Source organism: Kryptolebias marmoratus, linkage group LG10 (assembly GCF_001649575.2).
Source record: "Kryptolebias marmoratus isolate JLee-2015 linkage group LG10, ASM164957v2, whole genome shotgun sequence".
Classification (NCBI taxonomy): Eukaryota; Metazoa; Chordata; class Actinopteri; order Cyprinodontiformes; family Rivulidae; genus Kryptolebias; species Kryptolebias marmoratus.
In genome coordinates this window covers 15,034,165-15,055,498 of record NC_051439.1, presented here as the reverse complement: position 1 = coordinate 15,055,498, position 21,334 = coordinate 15,034,165, and the positions used below count along the sequence as shown (strand labels likewise).

At 39.0% G+C, this 21,334-nt stretch overlaps 2 protein-coding genes across 2 annotated transcripts; both read right to left on the bottom strand.

The window, feature by feature from the left end:
• Positions 1–12,682: 12,682 nt before the first annotated feature.
• LOC108234020 (cytochrome P450 1B1-like) lies at positions 12,683–15,169 on the bottom strand. Its single transcript, XM_037977721.1, has one exon. The coding sequence runs from the start codon at positions 14,932–14,934 to the stop codon at positions 13,360–13,362; it is 1,575 nt and encodes a 524-aa protein (XP_037833649.1). The 5' UTR covers positions 14,935–15,169; the 3' UTR covers positions 12,683–13,359.
• A 722-nt stretch (positions 15,170–15,891) lies between these two features.
• On the bottom strand, positions 15,892–18,882 carry LOC108234011 (cytochrome P450 1B1-like). The gene has a single exon (XM_037977720.1). The coding sequence runs from the start codon at positions 18,652–18,654 to the stop codon at positions 17,077–17,079; it is 1,578 nt and encodes a 525-aa protein (XP_037833648.1). The 5' UTR covers positions 18,655–18,882; the 3' UTR covers positions 15,892–17,076.
• Positions 18,883–21,334: the final 2,452 nt, after the last annotated feature.

Below are 21,334 nucleotides of genomic sequence, written 5' to 3'. Positions count from 1 at the left end.
CAAAACATATTTTTTAGTGGTTAGGACTGGAAAATGCTTTGCAAATGTTTGTAAGTTACAAAAAGAAGCATTAAATCACTTTTTTATCCCCCAAAGAGCCCAAATGTCAAAATACTAAGCTGAAAAAAAAAAAAAACTTAAGATGCATTGAGGTCTTTAATTTTGCACCCTGCAGTTTTCAGTATGGGTTAATCGATGTGGAAAATTTCTTTATAAGCGAGCAACAGATGATTAGAAATAATTGTGTGAAAATGATATAAAGTTGCTACTGATTCTCATCAAGGCCATTTGTCTTGTGTGTTTTCCTGCTATACTTTATGGTCTGCATTCTTTACTAATGAAACTGTGGATTGACAGTCATACAAAAATTTGAAGTACAGACGACACACACAAATTCTGTAGACAAGAAGATGTCATCACACCCTGACATATGAGTCAAAGAATTAGTAAAAAAAAAACTTTCACCAGAGTCATTACTAAACACCACTTCAGTGCAAAAAGACAGTAAATTATCATATAAATGTAAAGTTTTATTGCCTCACTGTGGCAGAAAGCAAGGAAATTATCATCTCGGGTCTAAATCCTTTAAGAGAATGCATCCGGAATGTGACCATTTAACATGTTTTCTGGGTTTGGAGCTACCTAACGACGGGCCAGCCTGTCGTGAGTAACCCAGGGGAGATTCCTGGAAGCGTTCACGTGCATTTGCACACAAAAAGACTGTTATGGGTTTTCCAAGATGATAGATGAATTTGAGGGCAGAAAGTCCCGTTTTGAAATGTAGTGTGGTTGGGGCGGGTGCTGTGTTTCCCAGACCAATAGCTCTCTGACACTTATCTAATTCATAATTTGCAGTTTTACTGCAGGATTCAACTGTAGCAGGAGGTCACACACAGTACCAAACGTAAACACATATAGACAGAGATATTTTCTCTGAAGCATCCAGGCTTGCATGTTCCCTCTGTGGCTCTGTCTCGCACATTATAAAATTGACTGGAAGGTTGAATAATGACATTTAACAGATAATCCATTTTTTTTATTTTTATCTTTGGTTCTGTTATTTGGTGGAAAATGCTCTTACTCCTCCATTCCACCTCTTAACATTTGTACTTTACCACGAGAATGTGGCTGTCCATTATGTCTCTTGATCATATAGTGGAGTTCTAGCAATCTTGTTTTTTGTTGTCTTTACCTATAAATGTAAACACATTTTTATTTGGGAATGGTGCAATGTATCCCACTGGTGAATTGTCTTTGTTTTGTGAAGACTGATTGACTGAATGAATGCTTACTTTATTTATCCCTGAGAGAAATTAATTTGCCTCAAACATAACATACGTTTCATATTATAACATATTAATATACCATAATGAAGCTATATCAATCAGAAATAACATTGAATAACAATAAAATACTTTTATCTTTTACGTAAAGATGAGTTGTTAAACAGTGAGATGGAAAACTGTATGAATGAGCTCCTGAAGTGTTCTTTCTGACAGCGGATCTGAATGAGTCTGCTGGAGAAAGAGCTTCGCTGTCTCTGTAGTGTGTCGTGAAAAGGGTGGGATGGACGGTCCATGATGATGGTCCTCCTGTCTTTAGGTTCTAACTACCATTTTTTTTGTGCCTGCTAACATGTCTGGCATTGATGGCTTCAACAGTTTATTTATTTATGGATTTTTGTTGAAGTTTTTTAAATTTATTTTTTGTGAAGGCAGCTATTGGGACAGCATGGTGTTCAAAACTAATTTGCTCAAAGGGACAATAAAAGATATTGTATTGCATCATATCATATAGTCTGTTATAATAATCTATAGTGTTATATTGCATCCTGTTATATCATAATAAATAGTATTGAGTTTGATTGTATTATATATGGTATTATATTAGTTTGCATCATATTGTATAGCATTACATTTCATTGAATTGTATTATATGATACAATATTGGATCCTGCCATGGTGTGTTGTATTGTTTTTTGCCATATTATAATATTGAAATGCATTGTATTGTATTGTATCATATCATGATTGTATCATTTTACATCATATTGTATAATAATATTTAACTATATGACTAATATGTCTAGCCGTGGTAAGACAGAATACTGAAACAACTGACAGACATGTGTTCAAGATGACCCCAGAAAGATTAGTATATTGCATTATTCTCTTTCATACTGGATCATCCCATGATGTTCCAGGAAAGATGAGTTTGTCTGGGATCTGTTGTGCTATTTACTGAAAGCCGCAGAGGCTCTCTTTTCTGCTTCATGCCCTTCCAGCTCCTTCCCTCCCTTCTTCACTACAATCGCACTCTCCTCCAGTTCTGTCTTCCATCCTGATGTCCGTTCCCGCCATATTGAAAACACTCACTACTCCCATATCAATGGCTTCACGGGCTGCTTTCCATCTTCCCCTTTTGTCTCAGTGCAGACTCCAAATGCACCAGCCTGGGGCGAGGAGCTGTTTCTTATTCCCTGTCACAGTGATCCCAACTGGGCTGCAGCCTAATGAATCATTTCCTGCAGAATATAGCGAGAAAATCACTTTCAGAGTTTGGAGCAGCATGAATCCTACATGCCCTCTCCTCTGTTCTCCTGATCATGCGGTGGAGCCAGGCAGTGTTTGTGTATATTTGTGCATGCAAATGGTCACACATGCACCCAAACCCACACAGTAATGGCTAATGTTGTGTGCCTCTGATTTAATCCTTTATTTTATCGGCAGCTACTTCAGCCCTGATGAAGCCATGAATGTGATTAAAAAAGCTTTAGACAAATGAACATGTGGAAATCAGATGTTATGCCATTTCCTCTGTTCCTCTCTCTTTCATGAACACAAACTCAATTGCAATTGTTAAAACACACTCCCATTAATCTTAAATATGGGTGTTTTTATGCAATCTCACAAAAGATCGGCTTTGACTCCTCAGACTTCATACACAGCCTGCTCTCTGTCACGTACCATCTCCATCTGGGTTTCTGGACCTCCCTGCTGCTCAAGTTGTGCGATTTGACAGCACAAAAACACACAGGGGTGTGTTGAGTGTGTATGTTAAGCATCATTAAACAGGTGGCTCCATATCCCTGTGCAACCTGTCCTCAGAGGAAACACTCCTATAACTCCCAGGTTCCTTCTTGGCTCCTAAGTTTTTTATTTGGCATTTGTCTTGCCTTGTTTTATCCGCCCTCACCCCCACTCCATATACTTTATTTGAACTCCTCTTTTTCTAACAACAGTTTCCCTTTTGCCCACTAGGGGTTGTTTGGTTTGGCTGCTCGCCCAGATTACAAAACCCATTCTGTCCCCCAACCATCAAACTCATTTGGGAGGACTATTTTCCTTCATGCATGTTCATTGCATTTACTCCCCCCTTGTCCTCAATGTACCACTCCATTAAAGAGAGGTCTCTGGCAGCGAGGCAGAGGAATGAGCCAGAAAAAGAACATGCCACATGGAAAGCTTTATCTGTTTCCTCCCACCACTTATCAAAAAGAGATGTCACAAGCTTATCCAGAAAATTGGCTGAGAGTTGCTGCTCCCCTTCCCACATCAGTGACATTTAAAGTAATTTCCTCAATATATAGTTCAGGTTTTTTTTTAAATGTCTTTAAATACACTGATGTGAGCTAATTGCAGGACTGTTATTTCATCTCAAGCTGCATGACCACATTAGGTGGCATGTCGTGCATCCGAATTTCAGTCCAAATGCAAAGAAATAGCAGGGAAAAAAAACTTGGAGTTGTTTCTAAATTCTTATAAACCATGCATATTTCTTCTGCTGGTTCACAGTTCTTATATTACCAAGGTGAGGTCCTGCCAAAGTGAAATATGCCTCAAGATTTTTTTTCTTTTCCAGGGAGTCCTATTCCACAAACCCCTGCCCATTCAGTAAACAGAGGTTTGGCTGAACGGATTCTTGAACAGATATCAAGCTGCTATTGTGTTTAGTTGTTTCTAAATCTAGTAATAGATATTCTTGGCCTTTAAGGAATTGTATTTGTCCATTGGTCATTTTCTTATGAGTGTACAATTTTGTTATTGTTGGCATACGACAAAGAAGTTTCTGTGCAAATCTCATTAGAAAAATTAACACTTCTTGTGCAAAACAAATGATGGTTTTATTTCAAATCTCAGCATAAATGAGGAGAATTCTCTGAAATGTATTGATTTTAGGATGTTGCGGGCCTTCCTGATAGTCTTCTTGTCTTAATATGGCTATTTTACATTATTATTGCATTTTAAATTCTTATTATAATCTTGCTCTTTGTAAAACCTACATAGAATCTTTTTAAATATTTTTTTTCTGAACATAGAAGTACATTCAGTGACTACTGTCTGCTTTCTGTCCCTGTCTTAACTTTGTTTAAAGCATTTTCTAAAAGGTAATCTAGAAATAACTTTTTTTATTTTAAGTTTAAATTGTTGTGTTGCAGTAAATTATGTAATTAGCAGGTGCAATGTCAGCCCCAGGACACCTCAGATAGATGCCATGGAATGTGGATGTTGCAATTTCAAGTTTTGGGACCAATTTTTTTAATTGTGAAGAGTGCGGTTAGTGTTTTCTCAGCTGGTCCTCTCAGGAGGAGGCAGTCAGCTGTCATTTTGTACTGAAATGTCCTCTGATTTGTTTGTGTGGGCCCTAAATTACAGATGTGTCCATTATGTCAGCGGACATTCATGCTTCAATTGGTGACTGACCAACAGAAAGACAGATGTCAAATTCTCACACATATTTGTTAACCAGCTCCACTTTTTTTTGTTAAAATAATTTCCCTTTTGTTTTTCCTATCAGTGAATTATTCATCTGAGGTGTCTGTTTTTTAAATTTACTGCTGGGTTGGTTTTACAGATTAAAGTGGTCCACTCTGCTATGTGCATGATCACCTATCTTAAAGGGAACACATTACCACTATATGACCCAGGTTTATATATCTATGGTCTTAGACAAAGTAAACTTTTTTCAGAACCTGAAGAGAAAAAGGAAAAGTGAGGAGAAGGGGGAGAGGAGCACAGTGTAGCTGTTGGCTGTAGCTCCTGGCAGGGAGTGGGATGGGGAGGTGGGAGGGAGACACAAGAATGTCTTATTTTTGCTGGCAGATGAGAGAGGTGCTACCTTGGAGGCGGTTCTCAGCAGAGGCCTAAACATCTCAGTTCCTGGCAGCCAAGCTAGCGGGGGGTGGGAGTGCGTGTGGAAGAAGTGAAGGGAGAAGCGAACGCATAGTTGGGAGTGATGGGTGGGTGGTTGTGATGAGGGGCCCATGCTGCCGGGGAGTCATCCAAAGTCCAGACTTGCTTAATGGGTTCTCCTCAACTGAGTGATCTCAGTTTGGAGAATTGAAGCAGACACTCAGACTCTCGTCTCATCTGCAGAAGAAGCATGTGGAGAGTGAGGAATGACATCAGGGCTTGGGGATACTTCTGTCTGTCCTTCACACAGGACGGGCACCGGGTGACATAACCACAGCTATCTGTGAGGGTGCACAGCAGTCTGAGTCACCACCTGCTATTCATAGCCAAACTCTCACTTCCTCTGAATCATCAAATTAAAAGTTTCCAGTTCAAGTAAAAGGAAAACTGCAAATGAGTATTAATGGTTTTCTCTAGAAATAATCTCTTGTCATCCTGTCAAACAAGATGAACAGTGATTTCCAACGGTTTTGGCCTCTGACTCACAGAACAACCTTTATAGAGACTTTCCACCTTAACTGTGGCTTGTTGAACTAAACAAATTTATTCAATTACTAATGAAGCAAGAATTTAAAAGCCACAAACAAAAATAAAAAAAGATTCAACAGCTATTATATTGTTTTATCCACTTTGGCAACTGTTTTTATTTCTCGCAACAAATGCAACAAAGATATGCTATTATAAATCATTTAAAAATGTTCAAGACCCCAAATTTGGTGTTTCATGACCCACAATTGGGCCTGGATGCCTACTACTGCGCTAGAGAGGGAAAGGCTTTAAAGATACTGAAACAAACCTATTACTGTTAAAGATCAATTTAATTTGTAACTAATTCTGGATTACTTGTCTTGTCTTGGACACATAAATGGACATGAAGTTTCTGACTGTCACTGGATTTATGCCTTAAACTTTAGCTGCACTTTCAACTCTTGTGTTTTGTATTTTCTAAGTTGTTATTACTTTGCTGTTAGAAAAATGACAGAAACTTCACATTTATTCAGACATTGGCCTCAAAATGAAGTCATTCATTTTCATGTCATTGAGTCAGTTATGAAATTATTTACCAAGTATTGAGTTTGAGCGAGTGGGTAACATTTGCACGAACACATAATTGTAGATGAAAACTGAACTGAACAAACCACATGCGTGGTTCACTCAGAGGTAGCTCACAGCAGACATATTAACTCTTTCTGTTCCTGACCTGATTTATGTGAGAGTCAGGAACTACTGCAGTGATGCAGAAGACATAAAATGTTCAAGTTTCTTATTATGTTGTAAACATAAAAGCTCTGCATACTTTGAACACATTTTATTACCTCTTTATAAAAATTGGCTTAGGGTTGTTTTTTGAGTAATCAAGTTGAGCGAGCTCCATTCCAAGTATGGCTTACAAAAAAGGAGCGCTGCGTGCTTCGCTGCATGCACCTGAATGCCTGCTTCTTAGGATCTGGCAAGATTTCACCATGTTGCATAATACAATGAGATCACACACCAAATATATAATGTAATGTGTGTTGCTATAAGTCACTTTGTGTGGCTTTACACTCCAGTAAACGGGTCTAAATGTCCATTCATGTGAATTCCAGAAATAATGCAGAGGATGTAACACACTGCATGACTCAGATGTCTCAGATTTTTTTTTTTTCACCTGTAACACTAAGTGAATGTTATGCTGCTGCATAAACAATCCAACTACTGACAGCTTCAGCACCCTCTCAGTCTTTCCCTCTTTGGGACTGAACACAGCAGCTTGTGCTGCAGACACGAACAGCTCACCAGTTCCTTTAATGCTGTCAGGCTGTGTAAACAGTGTCTCCGGAACCTTTTGTTAGCCCCATAAGCACCCTTCATCCTCACTCTGTTATTCTTTTTGATCCGGACCTCCATCCCAGCTCAAACCGTCTTTCAGGTGCTCTCACTCTGTCCCGAGTTGCCTCCTTCAGATGAATGTGTACTGCCAAAGGTCATTGTGTTGCATAGTTTTCAGGAAGTGCTGGATGCTTGTCTGAGTATTAGTAAAGCCGATATTTATCCCTAAAAACTAATTTATAAATAGCGATAAGGTGATTAAGTTTGTTTAACCTTCAGTTTAACCTTCAGTTTTATGTGTTCTGCAGAAACAATGCAGCAACAATTTCTTTCATTCAGAGCAAACTCTGTCGTGCCTCTATTGCTCACCATGAAGTTAAAATATTAAAAGAACTTAAAATAAAATCTAATAAATGTAAATATATTTCTAAATTGTTTCAGTCTTGCATAAGACTTTGCCAGAGGGTTGAAGAGGCAATGGGGAGAAGCATTGGGAGGCAGAATCAGCAGCAGAGGAGGTTTGATACGGGAGTATGTGACATTTTTTGGCAGATGAATACAATGTTATTTCGAAGTCCAGTCCAACAGCTACAGGTATCTGATACAGAGATTGTAAAACATTTTGATTATGACAGCTGGAGGCTTAGTTTTCTTTTCTTTGCTGATGATTTTCACAATGAATGATGCCAATTTCTGCCTCATGCATGTTAGTTTGCTGAATGTGCAACTCTTATTGTTGACAGTAATTATCAGAATATACATATTTATTGGGGATTTAAAAGATTACCATGGCAGGGTTAAAAAAAAGTCCTACAGACATATTTAAATGATGGACTTTATACTAACAGGTTCAACAAATTGAGATAAAAATACTTCCAAATTTGTTGGCCCATTTTATTTGCAGCTTGACACCAAATCAAAATACCCTTGAAATAAACTTACAGAGCCATGATCTCAACCAAGTCCAAAGCCTCTGCAGTGATATGTAAACTCTGAGCCATATCTTACTGCGTGGTGCCAGAATCTTCTGGAAAGCCTTCCTGCAACGTGTAAGATCATGATGGCTGCTGCAATTGTGGTTGGTCGTCACGATCATTCTGTCCTTCTGGAATCAAGAACTTTAGGAGTACTTTTCATTTTAATGTGTTTATTTAGAGCCTAAAGTTTGACATCTTGGGAAATTTGCTAACACACTTTGTGGTGGAGTTACTTAATGTGAGTTTTGCTTCACATCCACCTTGGAAAGGAAGAAATCGCTTGTCTAGATCTGCCTGCGTGGAACAAAATATGCACAAAACTAAAACTTGATTTGAAAAAAAAAAAGAAAAGTGCAGGAGCTTTTCTCATCTTTGCTTCAGAACAGAGAAAATTCTCTTTTTAAAAAAAGATTCAGACAGCAAGTTGCTTTTTAAAATGAATCTGTTCTGTTTTGCCAGAGCTGCCAAGTCTTAGAAGACAATGAACTGTGATTTATGCAAATATTTTTATCTTAGTTTGGAGTATTTTGTCTTTGTTGAAAATTCTGTCATATTTAAATATTGCAGAGCCATTTGTACATCGATGAGCTGAATCATTACAGCCAAACAACTTTGCTGATTTTTGGTGTTTTGATAGTGTCAGTTTCTCGTTCTTTTTATGGAAGGGAGAGAGGAGACTATGAAAAATGTTAAACAAGGAAAGAGGGAATTTGTTTAGTTTTAGCTCTTTTCCCAACAATATTTCCTTCTAATCTTATCTGTTCAGTATTAAAGCTAAAATTTGTCAAAGTCATTCCTGTTTAAACTACATTTAAGTAGCACTTATCTCCAAGTCTTCCATTTATGCTTGGGCCTCTCTCCCACTTCATGCATGGGATATCGCTGTGTTGAGCTTTGCCAAAGTTCTCAGGTTACTTGAAAAAATACACAAAGAAATAATCTGATTGATGCCCCTTTTCAAAACAAATCAGACACGGTCTGCTTCTATGAGACACTTCCATTTGCCTCGTGAATAAAAGTTCCAGTATGTGTTGTGCAACAGTGGTGCTGGTTATCGTCGGAGCAGACGCTGCTATCTCTGACTCGGCAGAAGATTGATGGCCTCTTGAAGTTGCTGGACCTCCCTGGAACTACAAGATACTAAATCTGAAGCTCCACCAGCACTGACACATGAGCTCATGTCCTATCTGTGATAGGTTTTGTTTGCTTTTTAGTTAGGGCTCACAGATTGGCAAACCCAGGGGGAGTTTTCAAGTTTGTTTTAAGTTAACTCTTGCCAAATCCCATTGATCTTTTTAGAAAGTTAGGAGATAGAGCTGAAATAGTGAAAATGCATTCGGTTAGCCTGGAAAAGTGAAACAAGTGTGCACATTTTAGAGATAGAAAACAACAAGAAGAGGAAACTCCTTTTCTAGATTCTACTCGATTCACTCTGACACCCCATCAAACTGTCTCCTTCACTGGCAGTCACTCAGTAAAACCTTTTAATATGGATCTTAGGTGACACGGTTGCTCAGCTTCCACACCAAACAAAACTGACCACTTCACAAGTAAGAGTGACTCTTTCAGGCCGTGATGCAAAACTCCCAACCGTGAACAAAAACAGACGTTTGCTCATATTGACCAGTGCAGATCGCTTCCTCCTGCACCTTCCGAAAATGATCGTTTGTTATATGGAAAACAAATGTTGCAAATGCAATTACAAATCGTGGAATATTGGAACAAAGGTCCTTTCATTCCCACCGCTTCTAAACACCAGTTTAGAAGGAAAAACTAGCCGTTCCACCCTGTAATAATGAGCTGTTTATTGAAACAGGTCACTTCACATATGATGGCTGTGGGAGGTTGAATGGCAAAACGAAAGGGTCACTGTCAGATGTTTTCAGTCATGTGTTAAAAATATAAGCTATAGCAGGAGGGTGACACGACTTGATTACGATTTTCACTGAAGCATATTTATATGTCCTGCTCAGTATTTATTTCTATGACATCATTCCACAAGGGGATTCAGAAGAAAGGAAACACCTTCTGAACTATAAAATAATATATAAAATAACTGGAAATTACAGTTGTTTTCCATTTTTTCTTCAAGTCAAGTCTTTTACATTGAGATCAAGGAAGAGGCTAGTTTTGGAACTTGGATTTGAGTTTCGAAAAATAACCTTAATATTCAAGTGGCTGGAAAACTTTTTTTTTTTCATTTTAATAAACTTGCCTGTGAAATTCTTGTAAAAATGTGTTCCTGTAAGGGGTGAGGCTGACTGATTTTTGGTTTCTGTGCTGTTGGGAATATTTTGCTTGTTGTAAAAATCATATTTGTGGTGAAAAAAAACGTTTTTCATGAACCACTGAACAGGTTTTTGTGAAACTTTCAGAATGTAATTATTGAGCGTACTTCTACAGCTGATTAACCTTTTGAGCCAACCCAATTTAAGATGGCCACCACAGACAAATGAGCTTAGGAAACACATAAATGTCTATAAATCAACCAATTTTACAGATATTAGGCTAAAACTAGATCTTATTGTAGCTGAGAGTCATTCACAACACATACTTTGAGACTGCACAAAACATTATTTTCAAGGTTGGACCAAAACAGCTAAAACTTTGTCATTTCTCAACATAAGGTGATCTTAGTGTAAAACTATGGCCTGAAAGAGCATTCCTTCAAGGAATGAAATTTTAAAATTTATTTACCGGTCATGTGTTTTGGAGTTACTGTGCAGCTTAGCTGCTGGTGACAGCAGAGTTGAGCCAGGAAGAATATCAGGCTTTTTATAACTGATGCTCAGCGGTATTGTTCCTCTGAAGATAACTGCTAAGCAGAAGAGATTTTCTGTAGAGCCGCATTTATTTTGGTCCAAGTAATCCTTCCGTACTGTGTGTCATTTATTAAACCATGGCTGCGAATTACATGTTGAATCTCTGAGCAGAGGAAAGGGGGGGTTTGGATGCTGAGCTGGATGTAATAGTAGCAGAGGGAGACTTGTGGGAGGTCACTCCGTGGCTATGTGTACGTGCAGAATGTGAATGTCCTCAGAGCTGAAAAAACTGACAGCCAGCCACTTTTTTGTTTTCCTTTTTGGAGTCAAACTTTGCAGGCCGAGGGCTGTGGGGTATGTGCAGTGCGGCGCAAGTGAGTTGGGGTGAAAGGGAGTCTTTCAGCTGGACGCATTTCATGGACAGTTTGGGAAACAGTGATGGAAACTGGGGGGGTTAGACAGCCTATTTCTTCCTCTGGGGTCCTTGCGGTGTCAGAGCCAGTAAAAGTACTGGATGTCCTCAGGCTGCTCTGTATTAACTCAAGTGAAAACAAGCTGTGCTGCCGTGTTGCTCCTGCAAGTACGCAGGTAGAGTTGAGACCACTCACTGAGGCCATGCTCCCACGGGACAAAGAGGGGGAGATAAAAAGAAAACAAATGAAAAATCTAAGCTGCTAGCCCACACTTAAACTAATATTTATGTGTGATACTGGTGGGGAGGGTAAATGTTGAGCATTGTGCGGTTTGGGTTTTCCCAAAAGAGGGAGTTAAAAGGAAGAATTTCAGTTGGTGTTGACAGTCTTGCTGATATCAAATCTTGTCTGACTTTTTCTCTAAAAACTATGACACTGATCGCTCAGAAGGGAGAAAAATTGTGGGAAGGGTAATTTTCAGATCTTGCACCCCAAACACAAGTGGTTTGCATCTAATTTAATGAGAGCAAACAGCAACAGACTGTCAAAAAGGATAATCAACATTTTAAATCCATTGGTGTGAAACCAATCTTTACTTTTTTGTTGTTGTTCATGTAAAAGCTCTGCAAAGCAGCAGAGTCCACATCAAAGGGAACAGTATGAATGCATGCAATGCTGGTGTTGTTGTGCAAGCTTTTCTTCTTTTACCATACAATGTTTTTGTAAAATGCTGACTTGATTGCTAGTTTGGCACAACTTTGATTATCAGTGGAGCAGGAGACCAAAATCTGTCATTTTTGACAAATCAGTTCACCAATTAGAAGAGACAGTCTTTGAAGTGAGTGGCCTTCAGGAGACAAAAATCAAAACTCAAAAAAGACGTGAACAAATGAGGGCTACAGTAACCCTGAAATATAATCATTAACATGTATATGAGAACAAAAGGAACCTTGTGAGTGAGACATGTTTTTTTTAATCGATATTGCCAACCTGCTTTGTCCTGTTAAGGGTTGCAGGAGGCTGGAGTTTGACCCAGAAGACAACGGATGAAAGGTGGGATGCACCCTGGACTGATCCATCACAGGGCCAATTAAACACACACGCACAGTTCAGTTAACCCAGCAGAGATGGTTTTGAACTGCAGGAGGAAACTATGCCCACCTATATGCAAAGAAAACACTGCACTAACTAGGAGCCTGTGAAAATGATACTTTCTGAAAACCTTTACAGAATTGTTTGTAAAATGTGCCAAAATGTTTTATGGAAATGTTTTTATTGCTGATTTTTTTGACGTAATTGGCTGCATTTTCAGACAGTTTAGACTTGGGGTTTTCACAAGAAAAGCAAAAGTGATCGGTAAGTACAGATTAGTCCGTGTTAAATATTCACAGCCAGTTTGTTCAGAAACACAGACCAAACGGCAGCATCGATTGCCTTTTTGACTTCTTTGACCCTGTTATACTAAACATTGATGCTGATACATGGCATAAAATCTGAATATTAAGTACATGAAACAATAAAAACTTGAGTATAAAATGTTTATTGTATATTCAAAGCTTCAGTCACACTGTAGAGCACTGACTGTCATACAGTTATAATCATTACACAAACATGGTTTAAAAGGTCTCTACAACTTGTCACTCAGTCAATGAGATATGGATGGATTAGGTTGAACAGTGGTGTTTTAAATGTATGAGATGACGAATATAGATTAATCAGCAATATAAAAAGTGACTTTTACAGAGGTTATATCAATTATTGTCAAAAAATAGGATTTTTTAAGAGTACATGGATTTGGCTGTGGCTCTTATGTGAATAAGTTCAACACACACAAAATAAAAGAGATTTCTGGATGGACCAGAACCCAGAGAGACATTTAATCATTGCCAGTACATGTTGCAGTTTAGTGATATTTCTGCCAAATGCTGATCACTGAACACTTAATCTGATAGTTGAGGAGTAAAATAAATCAACTCACACAGCAAGATTATTTTTAAATACCAATTCATATAGTAACTTCTTAATATTTAGGTAAAACAGCAATCTTGACTTTGTTCGTGATTTCAAAATGCCACCCTCATTGAGAAAGAATGTTCTGGGTGTTAGTTAAAACTTAGATGCTTAAAATGTTATTTTTGCTTCAAACTGTAAATGTTTTTGTTAGTTCTCATACCTTATGTATCACAGACCATATCCACACAGATTTTTACCCACTTTTGAGCAATTCTCCTCTAAGTTTGGCAGTAATCTTGTAATTTAAAGGCTTCAGAGTTAAACCATAAGAGCAGTTCAAAGAGAAGTCCTCATCTGGGCATTTTTCAAAGCTACATTGGTGGAGGAGAATCGCAAAGAATAAAAATATCTGAGTTTTGCCGATTTGGTCTCCGATGCATCGCCTCTTTCCTGCTGAGAAGATCATAACATTGTTTGTTATATCCCTGTCCAGTGAATCATTTATATCCAAGAAGCGAGAAGGGTTAAAGATGTGAGGGTCCTTCCACTTCAGAGGGTCATGATTGACAGACCACTGATTGATGAAGACCACTGTGTCTTTAGGGATTTTTAGTCCATTGATAGAGACATCGGTTGTGGTGGAGTGAGGGATGGTGACAGGCACAAAGCTAGTGAAGCGCATTGTCTCATAAATAAAGGCATCCAGGTAAGGTAAATGTGGTCTGTCCTCGACAGATGGTAGTCTGTTTCTCCCCACCACCTTGTCAATGAGTTCCTGAAGTTTAGTTTGAATGTCAGGGTGTTTAGCCAGCAGGAGCAAAATCCAGTGAAGAGCAGTAGACACAGTATCCATACCTGCACCAATCAAATCTGCCACCGTCGCCTCTGTGTAATCTTTGGTGAGCTCGGTGACGCTGTCAGTCTCATTAAAGGCATCAATGATGGCATCACTCATATCACGTATGACCTTTGGGTCAAAGGTCTTTCTATGCTCCTCCACTTTGCTCCTGACAAACTCAAAGAACTCTTCATTCAAGCATTTAAAACTCTTGAAAATACTTCGGACTGGATTAGGGAAAGATTGAAGCCATGGCATCACATCGACCAGGCTCCCAGCTCCTACTGTCTGTCCAAACTGATCTACCTGGTGTAACAAGGCTCTGAACTCAGGATCATCATGTCCATATCGCTTCCCAAAGCACAGGGCACAAATGACATTAGCAGCAGCAACAGTTAGCTCATGTCCAGGGTTAAAATATTGACCCTGAGCGCTTAATTTAAGAAAAATCCCAACTAGTTCTTTGACTTCAGCCACAATTTGATGCTCAAATGCTTTTTTGGTCTGGCTGTTGGCAGTTGAGAACGCTCTGATTGTTGTTTGAGCTATTTTCCTGTGTATACTCCACTGTTTGCTGTAACTTGTGAACGTCAAACTCTTTCCCCCTGAGACGAGCTGAAAAGAGACAAAGTTTGGTCTGCCCGCAAACTCCGTGCTGTGCTCTATCAGGGCCTGGCGGATTACCCGGGCTCCATTCAGGACCACAATGTCGCTGCAGCCCAGACGTATCTGATAGATGTCTCCATATTTTTTGGCAAGATTGGAGAAGGTGATGTGAGGCATCTGACCCAGCTGCAGGGCATTGCCGACAACAGGCCAGGCAAAGGGTCCTGGTAGTCTTCTCTTGAGCCTGAGGTTTCTGACCCACAGACAGGCTTCCAGACAGAAGAGGAAAACAAAAGAGGCAACAAGAGCAGGATGAACCTTTCCACTCCATTCCCTGATGATGCTGCTGCTCTTCAAATCCAACTCTGCATCCATCTGAGCCATTGTATTAGAGAAAGTTTGTCCTCCACTGTGTATTTTTACTTAAAATGGAAAACCATTTAAAATCTTACCAGTATTGTAGAGGTACTGAATTTTTCCTGCTCATTTATTACAATTAGAAGTTGAAAACAGCTGAAGAAGCATTTCCAACCAGTCTTAAAAGTATTCACACCCTTCCTCTTAAAAAAAAAAAGAAACGGTGAGAAAGGTTCCTGCAGTTAGCAGTAGTGCCGCTCGTCTTCAGCTGACCACTTAAGAACAAAGATTCAAGACTTAACACTTCGCTTATATGTATTTTTTTGGGTGGGAGGGGTCAGCGATTCAGGTTTTTTGTTATCTCTCTCCTCCCATTTTGACCCCAGCCTGCCGACCTTAGTACTGTTTCCCACTCAGGCCTCCTCTCCTTTCAGAAAAGTTTGGTGAGCACAGTGACACAAAAGGACTGCAGCTGCTCTGATATGTTTGTTACCCAGAAGGACAAATACAAAGTTTTGAATCCAATAATCGCAACAGAGATTAAAAAGTTCACACACGCTATAGCTTAGTTTCTTTGGTCAGATATAAATGTTTTGTCACTGTGTATTGCGCAGCAGTTAAAGGGCTGCATTATACAACAAATAATTCACAATAAATGCTTTAAAATAGATGCTTTTAATTAATTCCCACTGTAAAAGCTGACTTATATTATTTATTTATTTATCTGCTCTTAGTTTTTCCAAGAACATTCAATAATAGTTTTTAATTTATTCAACCAAGATGTTGATTTCAAGATTAAAATACTCTAAAATAGAATCTTTATGATTAATAATGAATCAGATGGATGGTATTGCTGTTTTAAAGGGTGTTTGAGGTTGTGTTAAAGCAACTTTTAATAAATTTAGGAGAGAACAAACCTGTTTTTGTGAGGGCTTGTTTTACAAAAAGAAACTTACAAAGTAATGAGAATTAGTCACAAGCCAAATATATCATAGGTTTTTATTTATAGAACAATAAGTAGTACTTAAACAACGGTGATGCAGAAATTTGCACATATCTATAGCCTTAACAGTGATTAAAATGGTTTGGGAAAATGTAACAGCATGAAGTTTTAAATCATATACAGACTGTTGTTTTTGCACCAGCTTTTCCATAAATCACAAAAGAAATCACACATACTGGTAATTCACAATTTTATTTATTTATTTATTTTCAAATACAGCTTATTTTGCCTTTATAGAAAACTTCAGTGGGTCTTGAATGTTAAATCAGTCATCATAGATCAAGTGCTTTTTAAAATTCAAGGTTGACTGATTTTATGAAAAAACAAAACAAAACAAAACAAAAAAAAACCCCACTTCTCTTGGGCATCCTAACTTCAGTTCCTGAATACAGAGTTTTAATGAGAGTACACTGACATCCGTGTAGCTTTGAAAAAGTTCTTGTAAACAAACATGGTTTTTAAGAATGCCTCACGAGTGAGAGAAATGTGCTCCACATATGTTTAGTTTTTTCTGGTGAAACGTGTTTGGCACTGGCTAGCTGCAATGTTTGTACAGTAAAATTGAACCTTTGATGCACAGAATTTGTTGTTCATCCTCCACAGTAATATCTCATCCCTGTCCTTTGAAAAGTGATGATCTTTCTGACAATCAAGAAGCATTTTTTCTGTGTTCTTATGCTTTAAGTACAGTAGATAGTGATTAAATTTTTTTGCCATATGCAAATATGAAATATATGGACAAGTTAAAATATATATTTTTACATACAGCTAATGAGAACAATAAGCCACTGAGTGACTTAATAACATTCACAAATATTAATATAAAATCATATTAGTTTAAATGTAGCTAATTTCTGCACACATACCACATGCTCAATATTGTAACAAGCACACAAATTGTTCTGATCAAGTATATACTATTTTGTGAAACAAAAATGTAATAATTTTCATTGATGCTAGCAGTCAAAAAGCTTACATTTTTTTCCAGATGGTTTCTTTAATACAACAATCTCAGCCTTGCACCGACAGCAAATAAAATACAGATAAGATGAATTAAATATTCTTGTTAAATATCAAAGTCTTACAATAAAGCTGCTTCGTGCAAGCATTATAATACTCACTTTTAAATGTCATTGGTGGTAACATGTTTATTGAAGGCATACTGTTCATGCTGGGGAAACCACGCCAAGCATCTTTCCCCTGAGCTTGGTTCTGACACAAAATCTGTTGGGCTTCAGTGTGAGACTGTAGGAGCAATCAAAAGTAAGAGGCTCAGAGGGATTGCTCTCAAAGTTGCACTGATGCAGTAAGACTGCTGTGAATAAAAACACCTGCACCTTGGCAATCTGGACACCAATGCAGCGTCTTTTACCTGTCGAAAAAATCATCACACTGTTGGTTTTGTCTTTGTCCAGGGCCCCGTTTTCATCAAGGAAGCGCGTGGGGTCAAACACGTGCGGGTCTTTCCACTTCTGAGGGTCGTGATTGACAGACCACTGGTTAATGAAGACCACCGTGTCTTTGGGGATGTAGAGATCTTCAATGACAACGTCTGATGTGGTGGAGTGCGGGATGGTGACGGGGACGAAGCTGGTGAAGCGCATGGTTTCGAAGATGAAGGCGTCCACTAAAGCCAAGCTGCTTCTGTCCTCTACTGATGGCAGTCTGTCTGGACCCACTACTTTGTCAATGAGCTGCTGCAGTTTGGCTTGCATGTCAGGATATTTGACCAGGAGGAGGACGATCCACTGCATGACAGTTGACATAGTGTCTTGACCTGCTCCAATCAGATCTGTGACAGTCGCTTCAACAAACTCCTTGCTCAATATGCTTCCCTCTCCATGCTCAATCGCACGGATGATGGCATCACTCATGTCTCGGGTCACCTCGGGGTTGAAGGTCTCTCTGTGCTTTACCACTTTATCTTTTACATAGGTGAAAAACTCCTCATTAAGGCTTTTGAAGGCTTCATAGACATTTCGAACTGGGTTAGGGAAGGACTGAAGCCAGGGCATTACATCTACCAAACTACCCGCCCCGACTGTTTCTCCAAACTTGTCCACTCTGTGCAACAAGGTCCTGAACTCCTGGTCATCGTGTCCATATCTCATTCCAAAGCAAAGAGCACACATTATATTAGCAGCAGCTACTGTAAACTCATATGCGGGGTAAAAATACTGTCCATTAGCACTCTGGCGCAAAAATACCTGCACAAGTTCTGTGGCTTCTGCCAGTACGTGCTGCTCAAAAGCTTTTTTAGTCTGACTGTTTGCAGAAGAAAAAGCTCTGAGGGTCGACTGGGCAACTCTCCTGTGTGCTTTCCACTGTTTGCTGTAATTAGTAAACGTCATACTCCTGCCTCCAGAGATCATCTGGAAAGAGACAAAGTTTGGTCTGCCTGCAAATTCTGTGCTGTGCTGTATTAGTGCCTGATGTATGGCCCGGTCTCCGTTCAGAACCACTACGTCGCTGCAGCCCAGTCGTATCTGGTACACGTTGCCATATTTCTTGGCAAGCTTAGCAAAGGTGATGTGAGGCATCTGACCTAGCTGCATGGCGTTGCCCACCACTGGCCAGGCGAAGGGTCCTGGCAGTCTTCTCTTGAGCCTGAGGTTCCTGACCCACAGACAGGCTTCCAGACAGAAGAGGAAAACGAAGGAGGCAACCAGAGCAGGATGGACCTGTCCACTCCATTCCCTGATGAGGCTGCTGCTCTTCAAATCAAGCTCAGTGTCAAGTGCCATTGTGACAGGGAGCTTTTTTCCTTAAGAATGAAAAAAAAATGTTTTTAACAAAGTCTTTTGAGTGCTTTGATATTTATGATGAAAAATATTTCCTATGCATCCATGTCATGTAAAAAAAAGAACATTTTAGATATGTTAGTCAAATGCCAGTGAAGTCATTATAATATATATTATTTCTCATCTGTTAGTCCTTTCATCAAGATTTAAGGCTCATGTGCCTGCTTTTGCTGCTCTCCAGCATCTTAAATGTTTTGCAGTAGGTGGGCAGGGCTCAGGATAACTTTCACACTCCTCCCATTGTGGTAGCACTGTGAACACCACTGCAGTATATCATCTCTCTGCTGTTGGTCGCTCTCACAGGCGTGCACTTTGGGAGAGTGGAGCGACACTGTGCACAGGAAGCGTGGCCATCTACTCTTCAGAAAGAACTGGCAGCTGGCGACCGACTGAGATGGACTCCTTGCAATAGAATTTGTTTCGCTAACTGGAGAACTTGCAAATCTGTACACTTTGAAAAACTTCTAAAATTATTTATTTTCTGGCTGCAGGAGATTGCATACGGTTTGTCTCACCCTAACCAGATTTAGAATGTAATTTATTTAATCATAAATACAAATAAGTGAATGCTTCTATAATTTTAATTTAGTTTGCATGCTTTAGAAGTTTAACAGTTAAAAGCATCCTCTGTTAAAAGTTGGAAAGATGCATTCTATGACATTCTTATATCTTGTTTATTTACTACAAGAAATTGGGTAATTGCAAAAGCTTATGTTGTTTTGTCATTGTATCTTCTTAGGAATATTTATCTCTTGGTAATGGGTTAGAAAGAACAGATTTATCATACTCTGTCAAGTTTCTGTTAAATAAACAAAACTAAAGTTTGGACACCACTCCAAGAATGTCAGTCAGTTCTAAGAACTATATGACCCACTGTTTATCCAAGAAAGTTTTTTTAAATAATGGCATAAAAAAAATTGTTTCAGATTTCCTGTTTTCATTTGTTTCAACAGACCTCCCACACATATATGACATTTGCAGCTTACAAATTTCTCTCTCTCTCTCTCTCTCTCTCTCTCTATATATATATATATATATATATATATATATATATATAAAGAAAAACAAAACACATCCCAGGTATGGTTCCCTTCAAATCCATCTGTTCTTCTCCTTTTCCTCCTTAAATCAGCCCCATTTTTCCTCCTAACTTCAAAGATTGCCCCGATATGCTGACTGAAAGTTTATGTAACAAATAATTCAGGGCAGACAAACTATAAATTACTGATGCTTGAATCTTGTTTTCTCTAACAAATAAACTTTGGTTCCGCATGAGCTTAGGCATTACGTCATAAAGCTCAACAAACTTCAGATTCTCTCTCAACAGTGACTGCAAAGCATAATAGGTGTTTTATTTTTAAAATTTTTGTCTATATGTTTCCCCAAATGCTCTTTTATAGATAAACCGATAAATAAGTGGACAGCATAAAACACATAGATGTCCAGTCAGTTTTAGAAAATATACTAGTGAAGAGGATGTTATGTCCCCAGATAAAACCTACTCCACATCAGTGCCAATGACAAAAAATGGGTTCTTTTTTTTCTCACCAGCTGTGAAGTTTATTTTTACAGGCAGGTAATGACCCTAATTTAAGGCAGTGAGACGTTTCCAAAGTTGAGCATGAAGTCCAAAACTGGTGTAGCATGCAAGAAACTTTTTCTTTATGGGTTTCAATCAGTGAATGTGCATGTTATTTTCTGTTACATTGAGTTATGGGACTGCTTTTGATTTTTCATTGTGAAATAACAAAATGGAAGATAATTTATTGTTATACAAAGCTAAACAAGTCATACAACTGAAATGAATAAAAAGCACGCAATGCTTTCTTTGCCAAAAATGTGATATAATATGTGACTTTTTTAATGTCACCTTCACAATCCACAGTTCCCACCCATTTATTAAAGCAAATGTAGCAAATAAACAGTTATTTATCAATAAAAATAATTTTATAATAACTACATATATATTATGTCTTTTTTTCAGTTTTGACTTTGAGACAAATCTTTACAGATCCCGAGATTTTTTAAAGATCTGCCTTAGAGTTGTTATTCTGTGGCCAAGGACCAAATCCCCAGATTGATTCCTTGGTTAACCAGAACACATAGCAATGTCTTCAAATACGCTGCCTGCACTGTGCATCACTGTTTCTTTTCTCTTCACTTCCTATAGAAAGAGCCCCCCACTCGTCCTCCTCCCCCTCCTCATGCACATGTGGCTACTTGCATCCCCATCACGCTAATTAGAGCCAGGTTTGTGGCTGAGGAAGGGGGTGCTTGGGTGGCAAGACAGAGGGGTTTGTGTGTGTATGTGTATGTGTATGGGAGGGGTTGCAGGGGTGTCATATGTGCATTTTGCGTGTGGCTGCTGTGTTTGCCTTTGATTACCCCTTGTAACCTGGCTGTGAAAGGTTGGCCCTGACCCTACGTTGACTCCGACTGAGCGAGGGGTGGGAGAGCGGTATGGGGGGGAGGGTGTTTGGGGCTGTGTGTAGAGACGGGACCAATGGAAGGCCAGCCTGCCCCGTCTCTGGAGCTAATCACTGTTTACTAGTCTCATTTCCACTTCGCAGTGAGCTACTGTCATGCACAGCTCTGAGAGGGGGGGGGTGCGTGGGGGTGGGGG

Coding starts and splice junctions, on each gene's coding strand:
- LOC108234011 (XM_037977720.1), bottom strand. CDS start 18,654: ATGGCACTTGACACTGAGCTTGATTTGAAGAGCAGCAGCCTCATCAGG.
- LOC108234020 (XM_037977721.1), bottom strand. CDS start 14,934: ATGGCTCAGATGGATGCAGAGTTGGATTTGAAGAGCAGCAGCATCATC.